Below are 24,123 nucleotides of genomic sequence, written 5' to 3'. Positions count from 1 at the left end.
GTTTTCAGCATGCTTGTTCCTCGTAGTGCATATGTACTTTCCCTTATCTGAAACAACCCCTGGACACTTTGTGGTACTTTTTGATGAATTACTGAGTACATGAATTGTGTTATTTTAAAATTAGATCTCCGAATTTGAGTACTTTCAGATTGACCAAAAGTTGGTTTGTGGGATGTCTGTACTGAACATTGCATACAATTCTCTTTTCTGGAAAATATATATTGGTTCTGTATTTGTTTTGTATGTGCTCCCCCAAACTTCCACACACTAAGTCAGGTATTGGCGTATGAAAGAAGAGTACAAAGTATGTACAAAGAGTACAAGTAAGTAATATTGCGATTGATTTAGATATCTTTGACTTGATGTTGCTTATATGTGGTTTACAATTTAATTTACCATCAATTATTACTCAAATTAAAAAAATCCTTATCTATTTTTTATTGGTAACCTGTCAGGACTGCAGCCAGACCAGTTCAGAACCAGAACCCTTTTCTTCCTGACCCATATTTTTTATGTGTATGGACTATGGTTTTGAAATGTGCATGGACCTCTCTGGAAAAGATGGCAATATACATTGCTCAAAACTCCACTCCCATCAAAGATGATCCCATCTTTGAGGTCTGAATTATGTTTTTAAGGGTGGTTGTACAAATGCATACAATCACAGAGCCTGGATTTGGACCTCTTGGTGGTAACATTTCTTCTAAAACAAACTGAAATTACTATTTCTGTGATCACCATACCACATTTGTACTGTATAATGCTCCCAAATTCCTCAGGGATCATAGACATTGGCACAGCCTTAGGGCAAGATTAAAAATAAAGAGAGGCTTTTTGCATGGTAAGGTTTGTGTGACTTTTGTGTGAGTAACTCCATATAAGTGTTTGACAAATGTCTCCCAAAGTAATCACTAACCTGTGTAGTTTTGAGTTTCTGATGTAGGGACATCTGAGAAATGAGAATATTGAGCATAGGGCTGTGCCTCTGCCCTTTTAAGCACTGACATTCCTCAAGATCATTAAATAGCATTCTACACTGTAGAGGGAAAAATATGTATATATATAAAAAATCTTTCAGGTATTTTGGAAAACATTGTTGTCAAACAGCTCAATGATTTTCTCAGATATCTGTTGATGATCCTGCTTTTCATGGATACTACCAAACCTTGACAACAATCCCCTGTTCACCTAACCTGTCTGAAATAAGTTGGTCATTTACAAATGTATTTACTCCCTTTTTTCCCCTTACAATCAACCACAAGTTAGTTTGTTTTTTTGTTTTTTTTTGTTTGTTTGTTTTTTTTTATATATATATTTTAATGTTTGCTGCTGACATTAAAATGCAGGGAAAGATGCATACTGACAAATAAAATAACAACGATCCAACAAACTGTGAAATATGTTGGGTTCAAGCTATCTGCCATGAGTGAAAAGTAAAAGAAAAAAGAAGTTTTTAGCTTGTTTTGTTTTTGTATTTTTGATCAATAAATCTGATCAATTAATCCATGGGTCAAAGTGGGCATGTGTGTCTAATGAAAAAAATTCTTCAAAGGCATTCCAGAGATATGATGGTCATAAGATGGGTATGGACATCCTCAAATGTCTTGTCATGTCTGGCAAACAGTAACCTGTTGCCCTTTGAATACATATGGATTAACATAATGTAATAAATTGAAAATACGTCAGTGCTTCACACAGTGTAACAGCAGCAGTCCTCTAACTGCAACTAAAAACATCATGTAGACTATGAACGTAGAATTGGTTTAGTTGAATTCAAAATACACTATTAACACTTCTGCAGGAAGTATTTGCCGAGATATTTCCAAAGCCACTTTAAGTCTTGTTTTTTCTTCCCAGCAAATAGTGCAGATGTAAAATATTTCTGTACAATTCTAATGAGTATCATTACTTCTGCATTGATATGGTGCCAAAAAAGCTCAGTGAATTTCTAAAAAGGCCCAGTTATTTAAAGCAAATGATTTGAACCTTAAATCTGCATCAAATATCAGCTTGAGACTCACATCACAGCAATTAAACATATTTCCAAAGGCCATTAGAAATTCAATGGAAAGTGCAAGAGAGAGTTTTATAAACCCTAAGAGGATTGGGCACATTTTATCCTGTACATGAAATGAATGGGTCATGGAAAGCTTGCATCAGAGGCCAGAAAGCTCAGCTGCTTTAGTGTCATCCTGAACATCTAGTAAGTGTCCACAGCATAAATAAGATTATAATTTCAACATCACTCCATGATCCTTACCACTGACACACTGAATATATTTGCTCTGTGCACCTCATATGTCAAACCCCTGCCAAGACAAAACTCATGTCTTTTTCATCCAGCCCACTTTTCCTGTTATTTAGTGACTGTTCATCAGACTGAAGAGATTAAATTCATAAGGCAATGCTGAAGCCCCGAAGAGTGATTGTTCTATTTGAGGAAGCTTTCTGTTCAGGACAGTGACTGTAGTCCAAGCAAGACATTGCACACCAAGGCAAACATGATAAGCTCTGCCTGTCCCTGATTCTGACAGGACACTGAAATTGTATGATTGTTACAGTAGAGAAAATCCCTCAGGTGAAAACCTCAACACAGTATCTTTACTGCTCCCACACTTATTTGGCAGATAGAGGACAAGACATGACAGCGCCATAATTCACGACAGAAGAGAAATTAAAAAGACAGAGAAACAGAGAGGTGATATATTTAAACTCAGTCTAAGCATATTCTTTTCATTTTTTTATCTTTTTTTAAAGGCTGCAAGATTTCACTCAGCAGAAATAGTTTAGATATATATACCCTTCAAATTCAGAGACATACAATTAATTTTACAAGCAATATTTTATCTTGTGATGAAATAGTCTAACTACTTAGAGAGACTGACTCCAAATGTCTTAGGGCTCTTTTACCTTTACAGAACTTGTTGATGGTGTCTGTTGCTGCTGCAACCTCCAAACCTAGTGATAGATAATGGTAATAAAGGGAGCAATCAAACTAAGCTTGACTGGCTTGTGGGATTCCTGAAACAGCCAGTAGATACCAGCAGCTGAGCAGAATGTGGCTTTGGGAGCTGCAACAGTAAACCTAAGAGTAAGTGGAGCTTGGTGAGGTCACAGAGCTTTATTCTCTCTCAACCTTGAAGAGATTCTGGCAAACTGTCAGTTAACTCTACAATGCTTTGTCCACACTGTCCACAGATAGGATTAAGAAGGGGGAAGAGGACATGTTTTGACTTCAGGAAGCTCATACTTCTTAACCTACCTGATAAGCTCCATGTCAGCTTACTGAAGGGGAGACTTTGTCCATGAGTTGAAACTTTGATTCAGGGTTGACAATGTGGTTTTTGTCCTGTTAGTCATGCTAGAGGTTGTGTGGGTGTTTGCCCAACCAGTTTACATGTGGCCTGTGGAAAAGGGGGATGCTTCAGGTGTGTCGGGTACTGCAGCTACAAAGGGCCATTTGATCCCTGTGCAACCACAGGGAACCTAGTTTACAATGATTTGACATGATGGTAGGCATTGGTATTTTGTCACATATAGTTCAGAACTGACATAATTTATAGACACAGTTGATGAGCAGAAGGTTTCTGGCTCACAGTACTCAATATTGCATCAGTTTTTTTATGGATGATATGATTCTGTTAGCTTCACCAATCGGTGACTTCAAGCTTGTATCAGGGCATTTGAAATATAGTGTGAAGAAATAGGGATGAGAATTAACACCTTAAATACTTCACCTATGCCATGGCTTTTAGTCTGACTCTAATCTGTTGTTGCCTCAAGTGAAGGTGTTGAAGATGCTCAGAGCCATGTTCATGAGTAAGAAAGGCATGGGCCTAATGATTATTGGGTGCTGAGTTTTGAATCAGAATAAAGTGATAAAAAAAAGTCAAAAATTGTTCATTTAAATTTTAACTGTGATCACAAGATGTTAGAAGGGACATAATAAAAGAATGAGATGGATATTATCCTCTTCAAAAAGATATCTGGACTTACGCATAAGAGCTAGAGTGAGAGGTTCAGTAATTTGGGAGAGGCTCTGTAAAGAGTCACTGCTCATTCACATGAAAGCAGCCAATTATGGGGGCTCAGGCATCTGTCTGGGGTCCTCTTAAATACTTGGAGCATGTTCAGTTGGGAGGAGACCCCGAGGCAGGATGATGACACTGATGAAAAAGCGTTCCCCACTTGGCTTGGAAAATATTCTATTCATCTCTATGACCTGTGATAAAACAACAGCGGCGATTCTTGATTATGCAGTGAAACAACTGAGAGCGGAGGTGGGTGTGAGAGCCTAATGAACATTATTGCTCGATACTTTATTTGAAAGAAAACACTGTATTTTCAAACTTATATAAAAACCTCAATCACTTAGAAAACTCAGAGTGAAACGAAGGTGCAAACAGCTAAAAGGCTAATTTTCACTGCACACTAAAGCACTGAAATATTCTAAAACAAGACATTATTAACACCTTCCAAACACCTTTGTACAACACTTCGCTTTCTTCCTGCTTTATGTCGTCAATGCAGTGTGAGAAAAGTTCACACTTGTGTTGCTTCCAAGAGAGATTGAAACACAGTAAGAGGAAAAAAAAAAATTCTGATCCATCGAAGTTGATCTAAATTAAACAAATTTGGGGGTCAGGTGTACCTTTTTTGCTGGTATTCTATCAACAAAGACAGCAAACTCTGTCAAACATTACATAGGAAGTGGCGTAACGTGAACAAGAAAGAAGCTCAAAACAAGAAAGCTCAAGCAGAAGTGCTGCTTGGACGAGGCGCAGTGTGTCAGCCTGAGACAAATGCACTCTGACATGCATCATGCCAATGGTGCATTATTGCATACACTTATTTTCTGCTATCTCTATTTTTGGAATACTAATGGAACTAATAAGGCTGTTTTTGATTGGCCTGCAACCTGCGCCTGTGATGCTCTAGCCAAATCTGCACTGAAACACCATCTCACCAAAGTATTCATCATGTTAATTACAAAAAAAAAAGAAAAAAAAAGATATATGTATGTTTTTTTTCATGTTTAAGTCATAAGTTTTGCTGCCCTCTGATATTTGCTCAAAGGATGCTTGCAGCAAAAACAAAAATCAGTGTGAAGTTACATGAGCTGTAGGGGCTGTAGGTCAGGCGAACAGACTGAACAGCTGTGCCCCAAACACAGGCCACAGCAGTGATAGCAGGATCAGTGCAGAGCTACAGCTGACCACATCAAAGGCCTCTGCTGTGTGAAGTGAGGGAGAGAGCATAGGATGGTATTACCCACACAGCAGTCAGTCTGTAAATCAGGGAGGAAATACAGTTACAGCAAAACTTTCAGTTGGTAAAGTTTACTTGCATTGTGTGTAGTTGAGCTGTAAGAGAGAAGTGAGAAGTCAGCTACGCCTAAACAACTCCAAAATCAATGTTTTGATATTCTAACGCAGTTCTTTCAGGATACCAGCTGCATGCACTGGGTGTTCCACACCGACTGGTTTACTTAATTAAAATTAAGGCAAAAACTGCATCAGAATAAATGGCGTGTCCATACTTGAACTATAACGAAAGAACACATTATTGACTCTAATAAAATCTAGTCAGAAACTCTCACAGCCCAAAATCTGAACCAGCCACAACAATCAAAAGTTTATACTCAGGGTTTTATTTTGTTGTTGATTTTTTTTTTCTTTTGTTTTCCTAAAGGCAAAAATAAGACTTGAAAAAATTTCCTCCCACCCAGTTTAAGCTTTATTTTGACCTTTTATGTTCCACTTTTATTTAACCTAAGCCACGGTTTGAATGAGAAAATATTTAAAAAAAAGGTAGTAGTTTGGTTAAACAATCATCTTTGTGGATTTTGACAAGAAAGTAATAAATTGTTTCAGGACTGGAAGCAGATCATCTGTACTGAAGTTTTGTAACATCAAATACATTTCACAATATGTTAGAGATGAATTCCAAACAGATTAGTTTTGCTCGACTGGTATGAAAAATACTTCTTAGAAAATGTTCTAGCTAATCCTCTGATCATCAAGACTATTTAAAGCTACAGTGTGCCAACTGGAGAGGTTGAACAGTCAGCCACCGAGGAGTAGTTGAGAGATTTCAGCAGATGTTATGTGTCATATTATTATCATGTCTTTGTACACAGAACTGAAAGGCAGCTTCTTGCTGTATGTATAATTAATTCCACAAAGCACATTATTTATATATTTCACCACGTGTTACTGTCTCTTTCCTTCTATCTTTTTCTCTTATAGATTCCTCAAGTGAGCTATGCCTCCACGGCCCCCGAGCTGAGCGATAACACCCGCTACGACTTCTTCTCCCGCGTGGTGCCCCCAGACACCTACCAGGCGCAGGCAATGGTAGACATAGTTAAAGCAATGCGCTGGAACTACGTTTCCACTGTGGCCTCTGAGGGAAACTACGGAGAAAGTGGCGTTGATGCTTTTATTCAGAAGTCTAGAGAGGACGGTGAGTCTCCAACCAAATATCTCCAAAGAACTGATTTAAATTTAAATCGGTTTTTAACTGTCATTTTATGACCCATAGAGTGTTAGTCTCCTCAAACTCAACATCAGTAGGTAGTTTGATATATTTTATACAATTAAATTAGCAATAAAGCAATAAATCAAAGCATTGGTAGTGTTTGTTGCTGTTGCTTATTACCAACGGTCTTGCTGGGAGACATAAATTTATGTTTACTGTACATTTGTTATACTGAACATAAAACAGCTTAAAGCCTTAAGGGTTCAGTTAATTTGCCGATCACTAACTGCTCCATAGGTTTTAGCATAGAACATATATAACCCCCCCTCCCCCCACACTTTAAAATAAATTTATTTTTCTCTTTATGTGTACAAAAAAAAACAAAGAAACACATAAAAACATCATTATCTGGAGCCTGTTAGAGAGAAATTTCTGTCACCTGTGGCAAACAATAAAGTTTATCTCGCATGCAAGTTCATGGTGGTGTCTGCGGTTTTCCTCATATGGCCAGGCAACATTCCCAAACCCACAGAGTTTATCGTTGCCATCGGCTAATTTGCTGCTTCTCCTACACAGAAATGGTTGCATATGACTAATGTTGGGATTTAAGTTATTTCCCTGAACTCTGACTTTTTAACCATTATCTCAATGGACTACTGTGAGTGTTTATACAGCAGATGCAGTGAGGAAACTGAATTGGATTTTGAAATACCGGGAATTAAATAAATTGTGAAAAGGAAGGCTGCAGAGCTTGCCTGGAGCACCATAACAAGGTAGCAGAGACGATACAGAGTTGGGAATACAGTGAGCTTGGTGCAGGAGGCTGGTGCTTGCTCACACTCAGTCTGACCTCAGACCTTTTCTGTAGCAGAATGTAATCGGTACCGACATGTCCAGTACTTTCTGTGCCACCACATCTCCTTCGTGTCTGCCAGCCTGAAGCTGCTGCTGCCCATCATCAGTCATCCTGGAAAAGCACCAGCAGCAGATCATTCCTGCAGACCCCCGCAGTGCGTCCAGCTCAGCTAACTATTTGGTGACCAGTCTGTAAAAACACAACTCAAAACACTGAAAGACAATTTATTAATCTTTTTAACTTTTGCTTTTATTTCATTTTTTTTCCATCAGGTGTTCTCTTTAATGATTTAATGATGTTTGATACAAATTAGCTCCGTCCTTGCAACATTTAATGTATTTGCATAAAATATATTTATATAAACCTTTAAAAAAATCAATGAACACTTAAAAATCCTTGCAGACGTACAAAAAAAAAAAAAAAAAAAAAATCGGCATACTTGATAGTAGCAGATATTTATAGTATATAGAATAGCATTTTAAATAGTTTTAGTATTTTAAATAGTTTTAGTGAAGACTTAAACTCTGAAGTTGAAAATTTAAAAATATAAAAATAACACACTTTTCACAATAAGAGAGGTTTTCACTTTTCTTTCTTTTTTTCATCCTTTTAGGGGTTGTACAGGCTTTCAAAAAATGCCTTTTCACAATAAATGTATTCTGTTTGGTTCTGTGGTAAAAACTCTGCAGGATATGTTTGCATATGGTCAAGGAAGAACTTACAGCTAGACAAACGTTTCTGCAACTGATGTTTGCCTCTGAAAACACCTGCAATTAATTTCCATCACCACTCAGCAGAGCCGACTTCTGCAACATGCGCTCAGTTGGTTATGAATACTTTAAACCCTGAAAACATCCAACATGTATCCTAAGTACAAAGTGTTTTGGGTGTTATGAAGAGCTGGATTAAATCATTGTTTTGACAGCTAAGGGATAAAAATCCCATCACTTGATTAGTTTGAACAAAAACTGACATTTGAACTAATTTGTTGGATTGACTAATGCAATTTATCTCGACCCAGATTGTTAGATTCAATTAGAGGATTAAATGATCTTATGTGTCATTATGTGTTGATCTAAAATTTAGCCCCTCACATATTAATAACACATTCACATTTGTTAAGTTGTTCAGCAACTTAGAATCATACTTCATGAATGACAAAGTTTTTTTAGCATTTCCATTTCATGTTATTTGACACCAACTAAAGAAAACTGTATGATCATTTTAACTTTTTCCAACTTGGACTTTTATATAGTTAGCAAAAAAATATTAAAAGCTTATTTTCTGCTGATGTGGAAGGAATAAATTATCAAGTAGGGATGGGAACACGCTGCAATCTGATATCAGTCAGATGTGGAAGTACAGTAGAAGTGCTCTGGGGTATGTTTAACTGGTGCCTCAGCTCTAGTATGTAAATTACACCAGCCTCATCCCTGCTTTGTCTGATGCAGTAAATGTCACAGAAACCAAAGAGATGTCAAGAAAAAGATTAACTACAAACAGAAAAGTCCTCTAGTTTAGATTTTTTTCCCCAGCATATAAGGTTAAACATGCATCTGTGCAGACCTCTGATGTGGCCTTTCTGCATTTTCTCAAGCAAGTCAAAGGAGCTGACTCACTTCTGATTTATTGTTTGAGTCTTTTCTTCAATTCCAGTTATTGGTTTCACCACCTGATCAACAATTGTAAACAAAATATCTGTCAAATCAGCCCATAGTCCTTTAAAATATGACTGAAAAAAAAAACATTAAAATGTCTATTTTCCATATGATAAAGTGCCTCTGATTTTTGCATCTTCTCTTCAATCCAAGCTTTGATTTATTGTGTGAGAGATGCTTATGACAAATAGGCAGCTCTGTCAAAATCAGAACCACAGGTATTTGGCCGCTAAATGGGTTTAGCAGGTGTCTGCTCTCATAATAAAACAGCCAGATCAGAACTGACCAAATGTTCTATTCCATTAAGCAGCCAAAGGCCGTACTGAGCAGCAGTCTTACCCACCAAATGCCATGGAGACTGTACAATGTGCTGCTTTATGCAGAGAAAAGATGGTTTAAGCTAAGTTCTAACTGACTCTTTGGTGCTGTAGTTTGATTGGCGTTACATCTGCATGTGCAGCCACTGGATAATATTGATACCACTGCAAGCCCAGTGGGCACAGATGTCACTAATCACTAGTAGATTATGATATTTTAATGCTCAATATATCAATCTGTCAGAATGTCTCCATTTTAGAAAAATCTAACAGGACTAAATTTAGACTTAAAAACATGAAAACGTGTAAGTCCAGCTGAAATCATACTGAGTTGTTAAACACACCTATATAATGCAATTGGAAGTCAAATTACTTATGAATGAAATGAAAAATACTTTATTAATCCCAGAGGGAAATTGCAATTATTATAAATTAGAAAACTGATAAATTGCTATTAAAAATGCATATGTGCAGTGTGGCTCAAAATTGTGTTGGAACTGGCATGAGTAGTTCCCATCTAGGGATTAGAATCAGAAAGAGTAGCCATAAGCAACAAAAAACCATAGAAACTTGAGGGGTCAAGACAGACAGACCTTTGCCAATAAATCAGTGCCACTGCAATGATGTATGAAGCGGCAGACAATAAAAGTAGTGCAATTAAATAGCGTAAATGTAACTAAGCTGTGTTTGAAGTTAACTAAACTGCACATGTGAATGTAACATCGTTAACCCCATAATTCAAATCTCAAGCTAAGGTACGATATGGAGGTACGGAGAACTGAGGTAGCATAGCTTTAGCCATGAGTTCTTACTGGTCTCTAACTACATGTTAATCCTTAAAAGAGCAGAAACAGTGACTAGTGATGCCTTATCAGGTGTTTATTAACAAAAAGCACACAAACTTATTAGAAATGATAAACAAAATTACAACACTGATCAGCTTCTTAGAGGAAGTCTTAAGGGTAAATTGTGTTATGGTGAGATTAGTGATTTAATATTTGTTCTTAAGGATCTTTTACATTGGATGGTAACACAGAGTAGGCAAAGTTTGTCATTTTAATATGCACTGGAGCTTGACATTTTTTTATTTATTACTAGATAGAGGTTAATCTGAGTATCAGGGGAGGGGACACTGTGCAGACTTTAACCAGCCTCCTCCCTGTGATGTCAATTTGAAGTTATATAAGAATAATGCTGATTATCCAGAGATTTGACAAAGAGCAATCATGCACCTGCTGTGAAACCAGAAGAATGCTATCATCAGTCCGTAAAAAGGATGTATTAATCACTGCCACCGTGCCAACTACGTGCATCATGTAGGGCACCAAGTTCCAAAGAGGGGGACCAAAAAAAAAAAAATCAGGCTCATGATTAATTTTAATCATAATCACAGCATATGTAAAGTTACAAACTTTACAGTTTTCTGAATAGCTAAGTGTAGTCCAGTGTTGACTGCCAGTTAAGTGTTTTGTGATTCATTGTAACTCTCCTGCAAACATGCTTGGATATTGCACGGGTCTTTTGTCTGTTTACTTTTTCAATTTTTTCAACAACACACAGTAAAGCTGTGTAACTGGAGAGTTAATGAGACCTTAGGTAAGGGCAAGGCCAAATCCTCTGATAAATTCGAACATGAGCAAAAAACAGTATTTTCAGACATGTGAAGGCTGCTGACACAATCTCCTGTTGTGCACCACATGTGTAAAGGGGGCAAGTCTGAACAATGTACAGATACAATTATTCTTATTTTGTGTGGAACTCATGTTCAGCAGAGTCAAAAAGAGAATAAAATAAAACATGAGCATTGTACCTTTTAATAAAGGACAAGCCTCTATATGTTCACAATGTTGTGTACATATTGTTTAAGGGGGAGTTGTCTGGGTTGATCTCCGAGGTTTTAGCTCTGAAGTGTTGATAAGATAAGAAAAAAAATCCTGCTGACAAGACTATCTGATACAATTTGATCTCAGCTCACTCTGAACTAAAATGGAAACTTACACAACATCTGACGAGAATGGCTGGATTTCAGTATTGGTACTGTGGAGCAGAAACAAACAAAGGATCAAATTACCCCAAAAACAGCAGAAGTGAAAGGAGGAGAAAACTTTTCTTTTGTTTGACAAAACAAAGTTTCAAACAATTAAAACAAAGGAAGATTTAATTTAAAAGTTTTTTTAAATTAAATTTTTTTAATTTTTTTAATTTGTTAGGTACAGGTCTGTGTTAGCCCTTCAGTAGACTGGTGACCTGTCCAAGTAAAGGCTCTTAAATTCAGCTGCAATATATTTTTTAAAAAAAAACATTTTCTAGCTGCAACTTCTCACACACTTATTACACATCGGTGTATGCCATTCTAAGTTAAATCTTCATTTTACTCGTGTCTATCCAAGCTTTCCAATGGAGTTCTATTTCAATGTTACTTTCAAACCATTGCATTTAACTTAATATTTTTATTGAATAAGAATATTCTCTGATGTCCGGTATCGAGGTGTTCTGTACTGATATTAGTGCTGATCCTAAATTGGACATGTTGGTGGAGGCACACTTGTAGAAAAAGTCAGGGGACGACAAAACTCGTAAAAATTCTGGACACCATGAATATCTGTTCCAAAAGTAATAATTTTCTGATTTCTGATATATGCAGGAGTAATTCAGTAATGGATTCTTATATGGGGCTCAACCAGCTGTTCAGCCATCATATGGACAGTATTTATTGGTTGAAAAACTATACAGTGGCGGATTAAAAAAGTCAGAATTTGTCATAATTTCAAAATCTTTGATCCAATTATGTCAAATAATTATATGAAGGAATAAATTAATCAAAAGCTACAAATAAGACTGAAATATAGTATAGTCCAAAACAATACTGAAACAGCAGCAGACACACAGAGATGACAGAGATAAACAACGCTTGATCGCCTAAGCTGCACACACAAAAACTGCATGTACCTTTTAAGCATGTCTGAATTCAGACATAAACAGTGTTAGCATCAGGAAAGTTTTCCAAACTGCTGCGTAACAAAACTATTTCATGTGCAGCTGCTGCATCTTCGAGATATCGAGCTTTTTTTGGACAGGCTGTGTCTGCATTCATTATGGAAAATAATTACAAGGAAGGAGGGTTATAACAGTTTTTCAAAATGCTGCCTTGCTTTGGCACTTCTGGAATGTAAACCATCTTTGATACATGCATCTTTGTTACTGTTTGTCCATTTTTCTGTACTGTTAGGAGCTTGTGCTTCCTCTGATCTTCAGAGAGCATGCAGTCCTCTAGAGTAGTGGAAGACTCTGGCATTTTTCCTCACCTTGTGAAATGTATTGTTAATATGGAAAAAGTTTCTTTGCTTAGTGTTGGCTGTACAGAATACTATTGCTGCTTCAAGGAGGAGGATGCTGGTCATTTCTTTGTCCTTGCTGCATCTGCTACAAGGTGGACAAAAGGACAAGGTGGATCCTTGGAAAATTAATTTATCGTTTATCAGCTCTTTTCGTGGCAGTATGTCAGACTGATGGGCGAAAGTCTCACGGGAGATTTGAGGATTGCTCTAACAAAATAATACATTTCAAACCTGCGTACATATGTTTTTTATACATTTTTAAACAGAACTGATTATGTTATTAACTTTAATAAGACTGAATGAGCGACTTAAAGAGACATTACTGAAATTAGTCCAAAGCAAGCTGAATTTGACCTGATCAGCATGCTATTTAATTTAAAGCATTTATGTGCTGATGTCGATGACATGTCAACATCATTGTGTATCCCAAATATTTTCTTATAAAAAATCAATTGCAATCAAGTTGCTAGTTTAACTGACTAATTTAAGCTAGTTTAAGTGACACTTTGCACATTATAAAAATGAAACACATCAGTTTTTATTTATGTTAGAAGAAATATTAACTGCAACCTCAAATATATGTTTTTGTATTTTGACACTAGTTTCTTCGTGTAAATGTGGATGCTGACAAGCAAACATTGCCATGTATGATTAATTGGATGGACAATTTCAAATTATAATTATTCTGATTCATATTTAAATGACAGTTGAAGCAGAAGCAGAAAGAAGGGCAGAGAAGGTGCAACAACAGCTCTGAGATGACAGGGAGATTATGCAAATGTTAGAAATGAGGATTGCTTACTCCACCTTTTGTCACAAGGAAAATGTCAAGAGGAAGTTATTTGAATACTCATTAACTTAAAAAAAAAACTTCAGAAATGTGGTCTATAAAAGAGTTTTCAGTAGATTTATAAAATGTTTAATCGAAGTAATACAAGATATTTCTTGTCTATTGTGCAGATGAGGTTAAAATACAACTATTGTAGCTTTTAATAAGCTTGTACTTTAAACAAGAAAATGATTTATGGTGTTTAATATATTAAATTAATCTTTCAGGTCTTGTCATGCTGTATAATTAATATAAAGCATTTGCTAAATGAGCTGCAAGCATTCAGTGAATTTATAGCTTAAACATTAACTTGTGCACGTACAGATATATGAAGGAAAGAAAGGAACAAAAAGGAGAGGAGACGGAGAAGAAACAGAGGGAATAAAGAAGTTCATGTCCTCTTGACTCAAAGTATCAAACACAGGAAATCCCTGTCAGGCTGAGACAGCTGCTCCTCCTGCTTCAGGCCTCGTTGAGTCCTGATGAATCCTGGGTCTGGCTTCTGAGGGTTAAAAGGGACATTAGGGATTTTTTTTTTCAGTCAGTGCATCCACCTGAATTCTAGTTAATATACTCGTTACCCCAACAATGTTATTCTCCCTAAAATATTCAAACCATGCAACATAATGATCTCAAAAGAACCAAAAAGGGGAAAAAAGAAATGTAAGCGTGAGACAAATTTAGAAAATACTTCTGGAAACAGAGCGATTCCCACGTTATATAAGTATGTTTTTTTTTTTTTTCTTAACATCATTCGTAATCAGAGACGGTCTAATTAGAGAATATTTGGAATAGATTCGGCAGTGTTGTCTTTTTTGTCTGTCTGTCTGTCTGTCTGTTAGCAGCATTACTGAAACAGCGATGGACAGATTTTGATTAAATTTTCAGGAAATCTCAGAAATAGAATATGGAATAACTGATTAGATTTTGGGGTTGATCCAGGAATTTTCTAAGGATTCTTTACTACGAAGAGATTGGAACAATTTTGTCATTATAGCTTCCAACTCAAAAATATAGGACCCACAATCAGTGGCAAAAACAATGACAAGGGCTTGGCGGAGGTCTGTGCTCTCTGAGTGAATGCTTCTAGCTTTCTATTTAACCCTCATTAAACCAGAACAAAGGACTCCTGCTATTAAAACCCTTTACTGTAAGAGTGCAGCCAGCAGCTGATCTGTAGTGGCTACAAAGCAAATCATGCATGACTGAAGCAAGAAATAAATAAAAGGTAAACATTAGAATCATACATTTAAGAAATAACTCAAGAGACAAAATAGTCATTGTCAGACATTACAGGTTAGGGACACTGTTCAGCTGAAGCTGCTGCAGCTAAGCCTGAAAGTCCAGCAAAAACAGCCCCCCATGGATTCAGGTGATTGTGCAGCCTAGTATTACCTCCACCAAGGTGGAAGTCATGCATTCAGCAGTGTTGGTCTGTCTGTCTGTCTGTTAGCAATATAACTCAAAAAGTAATGGAAAGATTTTGATTAAATTTTCAGCAAATCTCAAAAGTGGAATAAGGAACAAGTAAAGTCCCAGATACTGCTTTATGTTTCCCTCCACCACCTGGAACTTGTCTCTTTAGACAGTTTGAATATCAATGAATGACTTAATTAGGAGATGTGTAGACAATGAATCCTAAGAGTTTACCACAGATCTGTACTTTACATAATGTGCTCAATTTTCATCATACAACAGAGACTTGTCAATACTGCATGACAATGCATCACCAACTCAAGTTGCAAAACTGTGGGTTTAAATTATTAGGCTACAGTTTTTAATTATCCTGTCTTCTACTTTATTTAACTTTTTATGACTTAAAGATGGAGGCCTTTTAGAATAAAAAATCTACAAAATTACTTTTCTGTATACAGTCAAACAATGACCAAATGCAGTTAAATGAGAAGTTAATGAAGAAATTTCTGCTTCTCCAGGAAATATTTAGACACAAAGCAATGCAGCAAAAATATTCCTCTCAGTTTTGTTAATATTGGCAAAGTTGTATAACCTGCAAGGACAGGCTGGTCCTCTGCCTGTCTAGAAGCCTGCAGAGGTCATATTAAACATTAAGTTACTTTATCATAAAATTGATGGACCTTCAGGTTGTTGGAACCTGCTGTGACTTAGAGGATGCTTGTGAAACCTGGTGCAGTCTGATGGTGCTGCACATTTTAGAAAGAATTTATTGCTTCACATTCAGTTCTGGAAGTAATATATTTGGGATGGGTTACAGTCCAGAAACATCACTCTGCACTGTTGTTCTCAGATAAAGCACAGTAAAAACCCTGTATTCAGTCATAAATTAGTTTAAAATGAGACTAGATTGACTTTTAAATGCTTAATTCAAGGCAATCACTGAATATATTCCATAACTGTGCTTTTGAATAACACAATCAGTATTTCTAATTATGTGAAACTCGCTGCTGAAAAATGTCTGTGTTTAGATTATGTGCTAGAAACTTTTTAATTTACATAGAGACAGAGAATTTTTAAGCAGATTAAGCTGACAAGACAAATTAATTAATCATGAATAATCACCATTTGCAACTATGCCTGAAATATGCCTGTTTTTACTCTATTGTATCAACAGATGGAGCAAGCCAATGCTTCCAAACATTTAATGTTAACTGACTTTTACTTGGGTAAAAAACATTTTTTGACACTGGGATTACATTCTCTAATGTCCCTAGTTGTCTGTAGAACCCAAGAACATGCATAAGCCCCATGTTATTATTGAGCAACTTTTCATTTACATTGCATATGTCTTTTTAGGATTTTATTTTCTGGAAATATGACAAGGATTCAACAGCCCTAGTCATATTAGCCTGAAGTAAAATACAGTTTTGCTGTCTAAACAATAAAAAAAAAAAGAAAAGAAAAACATGAAAATCGTGTTACATGGTTAGACACTGATGAAAACAAGCTTGTTTATCAACACAAACAACAATTAAGTCAACAAAATCTAATATAAGCCAGGCTTGTCTATAGGGTACAATACTGTAGGCTTCATACTTTGTCAGCATACAACCAAATTCTTGAGTTTGAAGCAAATTTTAGGCTATGCAGAGTATGCAAAATCTCATGTTTGTAGCCTTTGGGGCAGGAGACAATTAGCAGGACAATTATCAATTAGCTATGGTTGATAACCTTACAATACAGTGTACTTAATGAGCTTGCAGGATAAAGTTGTAATTTGGCAAAGATGTCACTTACAAGTCAGTTGCCTAACAGATCTGGGATGTCTCACTGTCAGCTTGCAATGATCCATTTCTGTTGTAGAGAATCTGAAGCAGACGTTATACCTTGTAGAATTTTGGGTCATTGGGTTTGTTTACATGCCATCTTGTAAAAATTCAGCTCACACTGAGGCTGTCTCTTGCAAACGGACCCTGAATGTTAATCTCAAGTATCACATTTTTATGCACATTATTAGTTCATCAGGGTTAAGAATACAATGCAATGCATGGCACTGTTAGTTACTGGCTTTCTTGGGAGTATAATTCAGTTTCTCTTTTCTCTCTTTCTGCCATTCTCAGACAGATTTGACCATTTCAACCACAATTTTAGAGAGTTTCTTCAGCAATACCTCAGGCAAATTAATGTATAACTTATGCCTTTCATTTATTACATTCAACATAAAGGAGCTACTACTGGTGCTGCAGCCTGGACTAGCTGCTAAAGTGTCTCATATGAACTACAGGAGTCTAATCTTTGGTCTCTCTATCCAAAAAATTATCCATTCAAGCTTGTATTGATGATTCTTTTAACAGTCTGAGAAAGTATCTCTGAAACCTCAAGAGGAGGGAACTGTAGTTGCGCTTTGGCCTCCAAGTTGATGGATCAACTGAAAGTATTTGTTGGCATGGCTACCAGTCATGGTATTACATCTGTCAGCAACTCCGCTCTGAAATCAGCACACTGTAAGTCCCAGAGGGAAAATGGACCCACTCTATTGATCCCCAAAGTGGAGCAGGCAACGGGGCAGCAGTGACAGAACATGTTATTTTCCACAATATTATTCGTATCCCACATTGTTCCCTTGATTTGGGTCATTCTGTAAACATGCAGTTTCTCCACTGGAATGCATTTTTACCCAATAACATGCTAACTTTTAGGGAAGTCTGTAATAATATTATTAAATGCAGAAGAAAACTAAATATTTGTGATTCTAAAAGAAAAAGAAGAAATTGGTTCATTACAGCAAAATAAACGGTCTTTTAGGAATGTTTATCTGCCAGAGTTTTCATGAATATTTCATCCGAACAGCTATGTGTTTAAAAATGCATTTCTAAAGATTGTTGTTGCTATGATGATGTTTAAGGACCACCATGACAGACGATTATTTCAACTCTGCACAAATAATTTGTCTGTCAGCAGACGCTTAATTAATCCAACACTGCCCTTTTTTCCAGCAGGTAAAACCGCATTAATGACATTTTTGTACATATGTGACAAATTGATTTAAAGATCCGCATTTGTAATATAAACGATGTGAAAATTATGTTCTAATAGTGTCGTCAGAATAGAGTGGCATTTTCTTTTCTTTACCAATCGTCAACCATTGTTTTCTTTTGTGTTCCCAGAAATTTTTTGAGTTTTGGCAATTCTTTATTTCAAAGAACAAATAATTTAAAAGTTAAAGATAATTTTCTAAGTACTGTGTGTTTAAGTACTATTTAGCTTCTTTTTTTTTTTACCCTGAAAATGGCTCATTGAAAGAGACTTCCTTCTTAAATTCAGTTATTTACTGCTTTCTCTCATTTGAGAAACCCAACAGTAATGATTGTGTCTAATCAGCCGTAGACTCAGATAAAAAGCTTTCTTGAGTGGCAAACGCACAAATTGTCAAATTACTACTGAAAGCATCCCTAAACCTACATATGTTTTACTGTGTTCCAGGTAATATGTCATATTCAACTGCCAGCTCGCATTTCTGACCACATACAGTAATCTCATTGGGTGTGTCGCGGTATCAGACTTTCACATGTGATAAATAGCTTATTTCTTTTGCTGGCATTTTTCATTGTAACCTGCTGATGCTGTCAGCAGCAAGTTCTCTGTGGTCACAGACAAAGAGATTGCACAGCAACTTGACTTAAATTCTGCTTTATCCTCTTTGAACTTATCGCCTTGTGCAGCAGTGCACTGCTATCAGCCCGCCATGGTTAGAGTTCTCCCTTGAAGCTCTGCTCTTTACTGTGGATCCCAAGCTGTCACAGAAAAACAATAAATCCCCGTCACCAGGCAGCAGCCCCCAGTGGAAGAGTCCACTAAAAACAAACATCAGAAAGTTGTTTTCTTCAAAATGCATATTGTTACAAATTTCATTGCCAAGGTCAGATTGTTCCTTCAGTCTCTGAGAGAACATTCAGCACAATCAGAACTGCTCCATGATGCCAATGAATGTGTGCTTACAACACAATGAAGAGCACCAGTGATGCTCACCACACAGCCTACCCAACAGCTTTCACTTCCAGAAACGTCTGAAATCCGAACTGAAAGGTTGCCATCTTAAAAGAAAAAAGCAGGTCCAGTGTTAGTGAAAGTGGTTAGAACTGGACTCCTAGACAGCGTTCCTTGTCTAAGCATCTGTGTAAGTATGAAATAGGAACTTAGAGCCAGAGTGTTGCTGAATCTACTTTCAAAGGTCTGATTAACATCTACTAAGGTATTTTTAATGCATTTATATAAAAAATAATCATATTAATAATGATAATGATAATAATAATAATAATAATAATAATGAACATCTGTTTACATTTTTTAGTTTTTTTGCAAAAAATACTTTTCTATGTTTAATACATTTTAGGATTTTAAATTGTTGTATATGTTGTAAACATAATAATGTTGTCTCTATGTAATTTTCTGTCTTTTTAGACTAATAGAGACTAATCCAGGCAAACACTGGAAGTAAACCATCTGCCATTGCTGAGGAGGCATTTCTGTGCATGTCAGAGCAGAATAGATGCGAATCTGACTATTTTCTTAACAATGACAAGAAATCTGGAAGTACTGATGCATTTCTTGAAACAGCAGGAGAAAACTTAAATTGTAGTTAAAAAAAAAAAAAAAAAAGTGAGCTTTACTTCATGAAGATTGTTTCTGTCTGCGTTTGTCTGTCTGACACTGAGTGGATGACACGTTTGTCCAGTGATGGAAGTGTGTTCACATCAGGCAGGAACACCAGACATACAGAAAGCAGAGGAGAAATCACATGGTAGAAGAAACACTGGATTATCGACATGTTGCTGTCCAGCTTAACAGGTAACATTTGTTATGCTAGTTAATGCTAATGGGCTACAAGACAAGGAGCTGCAGTGTTGCTGAAATTATATGACTAATTTTAGAGATATTGTGAAATGTAACCTTATTTGCTCTTACTGAGGCAATGTTGTGACCAGAAAAGAAAAATTATTCAGTCAGTAACACAAACAGATCACCTACAAGGTCCTGCAGCCTGAACTAGTTACATATGCCAAATATCTAACAAAATAGAAAATTAACAGACTTTGCCAAAATGTTAAACTATTGCTTTACCAACTTTAGTTATTATAACCAGATTTTTTTTTTTGTTTGTTTGTTTGTTTTTTTTATGTTGGACCGGAGACAAGTCTTTACAGTGATTCCACACACACAGATGCCATACCTTCAGCAACTTAATAACTTAGTGCTTGCACTAAAACACACTTTGTCTTGTTTTGTGAACATTACGGTCTAAACTTCAAGGTTCAAGAATCCAGATTCAAGATTCCAAGTGTTTGCAAGTGTTAGTTGTGATGCTGACTGAAGTCCTGTTCCCGATCCTGCCAGTCAGAAAGTCCTGGAGCCAGTCAGACAGGACGGGGTGTAGTCCCAGGGAAAACAGTTTTTGAGTGAGCGTGTGTGGGATAACTGTACTGAGTGCTGAGCTGTAGTCAGTAAAGAGCATCCTGATGTAGGAGACTTTATTATCCAGGTGTGAGAGGGAGATGTACAGGGCTGCAACAATAGCATCTGAGGTGGCCCTGTTGGACCTGTAGGCATACTGGAGGGGGTCCAGTGTGTCTGAATGTGGGTCAGCACCACTCTTTCGAAGCACTTCATAATGATCGGAGTGAGTGCTACTGGTCTGTAGTCAGCTAAAGAGGGCTCTTTTTGGGGAGGGGAACAAGATGGAACAGTTCTCTGGTTGAGGGAGAGGTTGAATATGGACGTGAGAATGTCAGTCAGATCATTGGCACATGCTCCAAGGCAGTGGTTCCCAACCATTTTGCTTCGGGGACCCTCTTCATGCACATACTACAATGCCATGGACCCCCTGCTCCACCCTGTGCTGAAACCATGCTTGGTTTTAGGCTTTCAAAATTGAGATTCTCACCATAAAATGTATTCTGGTTGAATTTTGTCCTTTAAAAAAGCCAAAGTTATATGAACAACATATAGCTTTACTTTTTTTCCTTAAAATAGGCACAGTTTGTGGACATTAATCACCATGGGTCTAATGTTCAAAGCCTCAGGGGCGACCTGTGCTCTTTGGGGGCCCACCTTGGGGGGGTCCCAGACCCCAGGGTGGGAACCACTGCTCTAAGGGCTTGTCCAGGAATATTGTCTGGCCCTGCCGCTTTGTGGGGGCTGCTCCTGTTCAGGGCTTTGTTTACCTGAAACTTTGAATAGCAGCTAAAAATAAACATTTTTTTTTTCCAATTTTTTTAAATAATTTCTTTTATTGTAGATGATTATGTCAATTTTTTTTTAGCTCTGTAGGGCTGATCGGGCTTTAGTTTTTAAGAATAAGTCAACATAATGTAAGCATCCCATCACTGCCATTAACTGGCCTTCTCTTCATTTGAGGAAACTGGCCATTCTTGAGATGCTCAGCATTGAGTTAATCAGTGGGGAAAAGTGAAGGTGACTGAAGTATCTGATGGAGATGTCTTCCAGAAACCTTCCAAGTGAGCTCTGCAATGCTTATGTTGCTGTAAAGAGACTCCTGGTCAGAGCCAAGACAAGCCGAAGTTATTTCCCTTGGCTGGTTTTAGAAGCACGACGGTGTGTCCTCCTAAAAACTAGACAAACTGGGGAGAGGGAATTAATACCACGGGCTTTGCCACTTGGAGCTGGTAAACTATGGAATATAGATGGATAGGACACCCAGAAAAATATCAAACATATTTTTTTGCGTATCAGGTTTAACCATAATTTCTAACCCGTTTCATGGTAAATAATGGAAATGATTGAAGTAGATGTTTTGATTGGAGATACCTTTTCTGAACTGGCTCACTTCTTTTACAGAGACAATGGGGGCGGGGGGCATCACAGCCTTTCTTACTCCAAAGTAATTTCACACATCAGCATGCACACGTCTTTCTCATTAACATCAGAGCATCTCCCCATGACTATATTTGAAACCCATCATAAAAGACTACACAGCAATGTGGAAAATAGCTTCCAATCTTTTTATTTCTTGTTATGCTCTTTTGATACTCAAATAATAAGCAACAATTTCTTTTAATAGCACAACAAAGACAGGAGATCTAAAATCAGATCAAAATTCTGAGAAAAATAAAAATACAGCATAACCTCAAACCAAGATCGGGATTAAATGTCACATTTACCTCAGGAAGCAATATTTAGCTCATATAGATACTTTATTTGGAGCACTAAAGATAAAATAATGGATAAACAGTAAAGAGTTAACACACCCAATTTATTTTCTCAATTGTATATTGTTATTAAACAACTTTTTTTTAGCTAAATGTAACACGTTTTTATCTCAAAAATGCTCTATTCATCCATGTAATACTGGATATTACAGCTCTGATTAAAATGTTTATTGAAAAGCCCTTACTTAAATTAAATTAATTGCATCATATAAACATGTTGCTGTAACTACAGAAGGCCTGTTAATTCACATTCTGGACGTGGGGAAAAAATGAAAATGATCAGAAATATGTTGTGTGCCTCATTTATTAATTTATAATTTATTTAATCTATGATTCATTTTCATATGGAAGTATATACATATATGTGTGTGTGTGTATAATGTGTATTTATTATTTATTTCAGAAATAACTTGATTTATCTTTTGCCCATGCTGTTGTTGTTGTTTTATTTTTGGGCTTCTTTCTTTATAAATTTCATGCCTGAGGGCTTTTTTATATATAACAAAAACAAATTTGACAAAAGAAATTTAGAAAAAAATTCTCAGGAACTTCATTATTTTCTAAAAGGTGACACTTATTGCAGTGAGATGCCGTTTTCTGTTTCATTACACTATAAAGTCTATAAAGTATATTCAGTCTATAGATATTTATTCCAGCAGAGCCATACAGAGAGCATGCGTTTATGTGCCAGTAAGTTTACCTTGATTCTCACCAGTCTCACACTAAATTTTCCCATTTTTTCTATCCCAGCAGTACACCATGTTGAACCCGGGGCTCATCACATCATGAGGCATTAAGCTAGTCTCTAATATTAACCTGTGGACTCAGCAAGTCTCTGGAAAGTTGTCTAGACTTAACAGAAAATGTGTTCAGACACATAACTGTGTTTGGAATTCATTTCAAATGAAGACACTATAAATGCAAACAGAGTATAAAAACACACTTACTGCAGGAAGCCCTCTTTCATCAAGAGGACTAGATAAATGTTCCAGATGTGAAAAATGACATAGATGCTTGGCATAATATAGACAAATTGCACTGATACAAAGGTGGAATTGAGGACATTCATCTTCTCCTCCCTGATATGAAAACCATTCAAGTAGGTCAAATAATTGGCAACCTGAACTAAGTATGTCTTTCACACAACATGCTGTTTGATTGTGCTGTTTCCAGGAAAGAGCTGCCTTTAAATTTTCCTACAGTCCTAATAGAAGGAATCTGGTCAGTTGAACTATTTATGTAACAGTCTATATAATAATTGTGAATTTAGGAGATTTTTAAAATTTTTATTTATTTGCTTGTCTGGTTTTTAAAGTCTCCCAGTTGCGCTATCTGAGCAGACTGCACGGCATCAGTGACAGACCATCAACTCGGGGACACTGGGGGGAGATTTAGTGTTTTGCTTCAGGACACTCTCACAGGGTGGTAGATGTAACAGGAGACTGCACCAAGGCTTTTTTAGTTCAGGGTCAGTTTGCCTGATGATTTCAGTCCACTTTTCTTTTTCCTTTTTCTCTTCCATTATGAGTCCATTTCATGCACTCATACTCATTCGCTATATTTTGATAAGAAAGGGAAAACACAAAAATAGATAATGAACCATCACGGACGTTTGGTAAGGCAAGTTTATTTGTATAGCACATTTCATGTACAAGACAATTCAAAGTGCTTTCCAGAAAGTATTTGAAGCATTACAGATGTTGCAAAAAAGCATTCAAAAGTAGTAAAAGGCAGCAGCAAAAAGCAAAAATCACAATAAATTTATAAACTACATTAAAATGATTAAAAGAAAGCTCAGTTAAAAGTTAGCGTGCAGATTTAAAAATGTCTACATTTGGTGAAAGTTTAGTCTCCACTGGCAGTTTGTTCCACTTGTTTGCAGCATAACAGCTAAATGCTGCTTCTCCATGTTTAGTCTGGACTCTGGTCTGGACTAGTTGACCAGAGTCTTTGGATCTAAGAGCTCTGCTAGGTTTATATTCTCTGAACATATCATGTATTCT

The 24,123-nt window shown here is 36.6% G+C and overlaps 1 protein-coding gene across 2 annotated transcripts in view; it reads left to right on the top strand.

Moving 5' to 3' along the window:
• Window positions 1–24,123, top strand: part of LOC121652052 (metabotropic glutamate receptor 4-like) — a 199,456-nt gene that overhangs the window by 125,431 nt on the left and 49,902 nt on the right. For both annotated transcript variants that reach the window (XM_042004589.1, XM_042004590.1), the window contains exon 3: window positions 6,249–6,465. In XM_042004589.1, the coding sequence (XP_041860523.1) occupies window positions 6,249–6,465 (217 nt within the window). The remainder of the gene's footprint in view (window positions 1–6,248; window positions 6,466–24,123) is intronic.

The sequence above is a fragment of the Melanotaenia boesemani genome, chromosome 13, assembly GCF_017639745.1.
Source record: "Melanotaenia boesemani isolate fMelBoe1 chromosome 13, fMelBoe1.pri, whole genome shotgun sequence".
NCBI classification, from domain to species: domain Eukaryota; kingdom Metazoa; phylum Chordata; class Actinopteri; order Atheriniformes; family Melanotaeniidae; genus Melanotaenia; species Melanotaenia boesemani.
The sequence above is the reverse complement of the archived record's forward strand: the minus strand, read 5'-3'. Positions and strand labels throughout refer to the sequence as shown.